This window comes from Myxine glutinosa, chromosome 7, assembly GCF_964187855.1.
Source record: "Myxine glutinosa chromosome 7, kmMyxGlut1.1, whole genome shotgun sequence".
In the NCBI taxonomy this organism is placed as follows: Eukaryota; Metazoa; Chordata; class Myxini; order Myxiniformes; family Myxinidae; genus Myxine; species Myxine glutinosa.
The window spans coordinates 72,734,431-72,740,430 of NC_136267.1; the positions used below are offsets into that span (position 1 = coordinate 72,734,431).

The window sequence follows — 6,000 nt, forward strand, 5'->3', positions numbered from 1 at the left end:
AGCTGCTTCCATGCTTAACTAACCAAAACACTTTTGAAGAACGCCTGGCTGTGCTTTTGGGTTCTCAAACTGATATGAAGCTGCTGGGTGTTCCATCCTACAAGCCTGGAACAGACCATAAATCTGGAGATATAATTGCTCAGCTGACTAATAACCTACTTGAATCATGGAACTGCCAAGAGAATGTTGTCAACTTGGCATTTGACACAACTGCATCTAACACCGGCCACATCAGTGCAGCTTGTGTAACAATTCAACAACGGCTTAACAAAGCTCTTCTGTGGTCAGGCTGCAGACACCACATTGGTGAAGTCATTCTTACGCACATTTTTACTGATCTTAAAGTTGAAGCATCTAAGTCACCAGATATCTTCCTCTTCTCAAGGTTTCGCAAGAACTTTGAAATGTTTCCACACACATTCAATGAACCACTTTCACGATTTGATCCATCTCAACTAAATGAAGCAGCAACAAGTTTGACAAGTGACTGGCAAAATAATGTTCTCAGACTCTGTCACACCGAGCAATCTCTAAGACGTGATGATTATTTGGAATTTGTTGATCTGTGTACTGTATTCCTTGATGGTGAAGTAGCTGAACATCAAATAACCTTCAAGCGTCCTGGTGCACTGCATAAAGCCAGATGGATGGCGAAGCTCCTCTACTCAATCAAATTATGTCTCTTCGAAAAACAAATCGCTGATCTTCCAGCAGGTACAATTACCACAGAAAAACAAGTGCCAAAGATCAGAGAATTTGTCACGTTTGTCACTCTAGTATACAGCTCCTGGTGGATGACATGTACCTCTGTCACCGATGCCCCATGGAATGACCTGCAGCTCATCTCCAAACTGAAACAGTATGAAGCTGTCAATGCTGGAATCTCAAGAAGTGCCCTGAAAGCCTTCAAACGACATCTCTGGTACCTCACAGAAGAGATGGTTCCACTTGCCCTCTTCAGCTGTTGTTCCTCATGACCATCGCCGTGCTCTGGCAGACAGACTTCTGGAGGTTCAGCCAGATTTTCCAGTAACCAACCCACAAGGACGGTTTGGTACTGGGTTTGGAAAGCCCAGATTTCCTGATGACTTGACTGAGAAGACCACTCTGGCTGATTTTGTTGGACCAGATTCATGGTACCTATTTCATCATCTGAAGCTTGACTGGGCATTTCTAGTTACCGATGTTCAGGAATGGACTAACTCTGCAGCCTACCAGACATCATGGACTAATGTTGAAGCCTTGAATGTGGTGAATGACTCTGCAGAAAGGGGAGTTAAGCTTAGCTCTGACTTCCTTTCAGCAGCCAGAAGTGAAGACCACTACCAAAATGTGCTACAAGTTGTTGAGCACAACCGCAAGGAGAAACCGAATCTTCGAAAGCGAGCAGCTCAAGACTAAACTGTCAGAAATATCCATGAAAACTACAGTATCTTTGTTTTGTTTCTATTTTCATGTTCATCCATAGTCAGATGTACTCGTATTAAGATGATAAATGCTAAGATTGTGTATATATGATTCTACTGTAATAAAAATTATATCATTCTGGTATCTATAATACATATGATTATACCAATAAAATCATGATTTTGACTATTTGTGTATAAGTGAATTATATCCCTATCCCTATGATGATTATATATTGCTGCAGAGTACAATAATACCTTTCCAAAGAGCTATTGTAGGTAGCAATCGGTCAATCCTTTCATTTTTATTTATGGGCCTCAAAACAGCTGCGTGTCAAATTTCTGACTCTGATACTACCGACTCAAAATCTAATTTGCTGAGGTGGACCCAGAAGATGATATCAAAACCTTACCAAATTTTGCATAGGAACTTTATTTTATGACTGGAACAAAATAAAATTGGGGACATTGTTTTCTTGACATAGGGGCGTTTGATGCACCCTAGTATATGTTTGTATGTGTATATATATATATGTATGTGTATACACACTGTATATACATGTTTGTGAGGAGCAGAAATTTCATAACGAGGTGTGTGTTGGTTGCATTTTTGTTCTTCAGAGTACATCAGAGTACTCTCTCTGTCAGAGTGTCAGAGTATCAGAGTACATCTTCTTAACACATCTCATTTGATAGAATGAAGCTTCTTTTTCTGCTGTGAATTATTGTTTGTTTTTCTTTTCTTTACAATCGATATAATTTGCTTTTCCATATCAAAAGTAGGGGAAGTTGGAAGTTAGTCTTATCAGCATTTTGTCTGTGTGCATGTGTTTATTTTCCATTTCTTTGTGTTTCGTTTATCCTTTCAGGTTTCACGAAAGCACAATCTCCAAGTAACCACTCTGAAAACTGAGGCAACCCTACTGCATCACATCGAAGGATCCTTCCTCATTAACAACCTTATCAAAGGCCATGTCATAATGTGTGAACTGCATTTAAAATGTGCTCTTGAAAGTATAACTTTTTGATAGCCTTAAGGAACAAATTGATACTCATTGGATATATGCAAATGCTGTTGGATTCAGATAAGCTGATACTTGTGTTGAGCAAGCCTTTTGGTATGAGTGTTCAAGATGTGGATTCCACTCTGTGCATCATGTTTCCAATTTTTTTTATTTGGTATTGTATCTGGTGTTTTGGTACAAGATACACAATATAAGCTGTAATATATATTTTTTTCTATGCAACTTCTATGATTTAATTTAGAGGTTGTTATTGTGTTACGTATTACTTTGTCAGGGTAAATGCCCTTTTATTTAGCCAAGCTCAGTGTGATTGCTGGGAAAACATAATTCTCCAGCTTCACTTGTCAACCAAACGAATTTTAATTGGAAGAACAGTGTGATATTTAACAGGAATAAAAGCACAACCCCCACCCCAAAAAAATATCCAAAAGGTGAACATACATTACTTGGTCAAACTAATAACTTTCAGTGATGGTATTTTGTTTTTCCTGATGTTTACATGAAACTACAATAATGATTGTGTGTGTATTTGTTCATAGTTTTAAAATTGTTTTGATTGAAATCGAACATATTTTACTTGTAATTGTATTTGTTTTATATTGAGATCATCTGTATCATTTCCTTTTGTCTATTGTGGAACAAAATGTGTTCACATTAATTTTGAATTAAGGAATAGCATTACCACACACACATTAATGCCTGTATGCGTACATAATTTGAAACTATTCATTTTGGAGTCATATTGGAAGTCATACTGAATATGGTACTGCTACACCATTTTAACATTGAATTTTTTTTTTGTAGAGCATTTTTGTTTTGTGGTTGCGAACTGGTAAGTGCAAATTATTGAGAATCTTTGTAACATTTCTTTATTACTTCCAGCTTGAACAATTTGCTCACCTCTATCGTTTAGGTACCATTTTTGAAAAGATATCATTTAAACCTCTTTTTTCAAGGATGTACATGCTTTAAAAATATATAAAACCCACATACCACTTAACTCTCAACTATTACATCTTTTTCATCCCAAATCTTTTTTTAAATTTTTTTTAACAACCTTAGTTGAATTGCCTGAGTGTAGCGAGTAAAAATTATTGTGTGTAATGGCACCAATGATACATTTGTTGCCCATTTTTGGTTAAATTGTACTGGCTGGTTTAAATGTTTTGCAATTTGTGTATACATTCAATTGATGAGTGTTTTTATTTTCATGCATTCATTTGATGCATGACTTATTTTGCTGGATATGTAATTTTTGTAAATTTTTACCTTTTTTGAGTAATAAATTTTTGTATTATTAAATTGCCAGCAAGTTTGTTCTTTGTGTGGAATTAGTGGTTTGAATTTTAGGAAATAATGCATTGAAATTTACTAAAGTGGAATCACACATTGCAATCACACTTGTGTATTTTGTAGTCTGTGATCAATTTTTGTTATCAAATATATATTACCCTGGCATTCGCAAAGTTAAAATAAATTTGCCCCGAAAAAATAAACCAGGAAAATATCCGGTGACAAACTTCAATTAAAAAACAAAAACAAGTACAGATGCATTCAAAGTACACCGCCCCCAGGCCAAATAAATAAATAAATAACATCCTCCACCGCGCAGCATTGCCGTGGCGGCTTTGGTGCCTGGCGATACCGCAATGCAGCACATAGAGACTGTATTGGGAGGGAGAGGTGTACAATAATTGATTGATTAATTGCATAATTAAAATCAATAAATAATAATCATAACATAATTTCTTAATCAATTGGCTAATAACATACCTCAACCACCAGTGTTTCATCTGTAGCTGTAACTTTTTGAAAATTATTTAAAAATAAATTGATTAATGAATAAATAATTAATTGATTAATCAAATCACAAATATCCTTTCCAGCCACATAACTTGGTCATTGTCCTGTCCAAATATCAGCTTCCTCGCTCAAAAGGTGCCTGAGATATTGCCCAGATGTGAAAGAAAAGAAGTGATTAATAATGAAAATAAATAAATAGTAATATTGTAAAATAATTAAATTATTAATCAATTGGCTGCTAGAATACCTAAACCACCACCGTTTCATCCAAATCTGTAACTTACATTTTTTGTCATTAATTTAATAATTAAATAATTAATTATTCAATTAATCTTTTTTTTCCTCTTTTTTTTGTATACAAGATCGAGGCTCGTGAAAGAGCTAACATTAATCACACAAAAAGTCAAACCGACACACAAAACACAAAATAAGGGGTGCGGTAGACAAGATGGGGAGAGAGGGGGAAGGACACAAACAACATTTGAGAGCAAGGACATCGAGAGAACTGTGGGAGGGAGAGGGCTTGGGGGAGGGGGAGGGAGAGATATAAAACATGGACACTGCAAGGACTTCCAGGAAAGAAGTTGGAATTTCAAAAAAGTGTATCTGGGGTAAAAATTAGCGGGGGTCGAAAAGATCAAGGTTTTGGATGGGGGAAGATAAGAGATGGTGAACAGCCGTTTTAAAGACCTGGAGGGAGGAGTGGGATTGAAGGGAGTGAGGGAGTTTGTTCCAGAGGCAGGAGAAAAGGGGAATGAAAGAGTGAAGGTGAGCAGAGCCTAGATTTATGGTTAAACTGCAGAGAGCAGTTTAACCATAAGAGGGTTGCTGGCAGATCTTGTGCGACTTGTGGGAATATTTGGGGGACAAAGCACAGAGAGCTGGGGGTGCAAGGCCGGAGAGGAGTCCGTAGAAGACAAAGACCACCCACCTGCCTGCGGTGAGTGAGTGAAAGGCCCTCTGAGTTAGCTTCATCGCGGGAGATTCCAATGATTCTGAAAGCTTTGGTTTCAACAGCGTGAAGCTGAGCAAGGTGTGAAGCAGGATCTTAATCAAAAAACAAAAAATACCCCTTTGCCAAAGCACTTGCTCACTATTGTGCCCAATTTTCAGCTTCCTAGCGCCCCGACAAACAAGCAAGCAGGAAAACAAGCCGGAGTGAAAACTGAGTACTCCCTTTCAGTGCACGTCATCGCCAGGCCCCCTTCCGTGCCCGGCGATGACATCATGCAGTGTCTGGCGATGGAATAGGAAAGGAGTGGTGCACAAAACCCCGTTTTAAAATGTAAATTTCACATGTGCAAATGAATTACGTCAATCTCTAACTGGTATCCCACTTGCAGGATGAGAGACTCCATTGGCTTAATTTGTGTCATTTTTCAGGAGAGACTTTATTGGCTGCATTTCAGAAATAAGCAGATCTTTCATTGGCCTTGATTTCTCAAGAAACTCATCATTGACTGGTCTAAATTTGGTATGTATAAACGAGGGTATTTCCTCGATACTGTAATGTATCCCTTAAAATGTTTTTTTTATGGCATTCCAGTGAGGCAAAGCCGTCCAGAACAGTGTTTGTCCGTATGTATATCCCTCACAAACGTACAACAATCAGAACTGAAAATCTGGTCATAAGACGAGGGTGATGTGATGTGATTCGGTCTATGACGTCATTACGGCGTACGAAGGTTGACTCAATACACCGCCATTTTGATTTCTATGCCATTTAGGCCGAACATATAATTGAACCTGGCATATATCACAATTGC

The 6,000-nt window shown here is 37.7% G+C and overlaps 1 protein-coding gene across 3 annotated transcripts in view; it reads left to right on the forward strand.

The window, feature by feature from the left end:
* LOC137431319 (gamma-secretase subunit Aph-1b) overlaps positions 1-3,739 on the forward strand; it is a 76,086-nt gene extending 72,347 nt beyond the window's left edge. For all 3 annotated transcript variants that reach the window (XM_068122529.2, XM_068122531.2, XM_068122532.2), the window contains one exon: positions 2,276-3,739. In XM_068122529.2, the coding sequence (XP_067978630.1) occupies positions 2,276-2,319 (44 nt within the window). In that variant the 3' untranslated portion in view covers positions 2,320-3,739. The remainder of the gene's footprint in view (positions 1-2,275) is intronic.
* Positions 3,740-6,000: the final 2,261 nt, after the last annotated feature.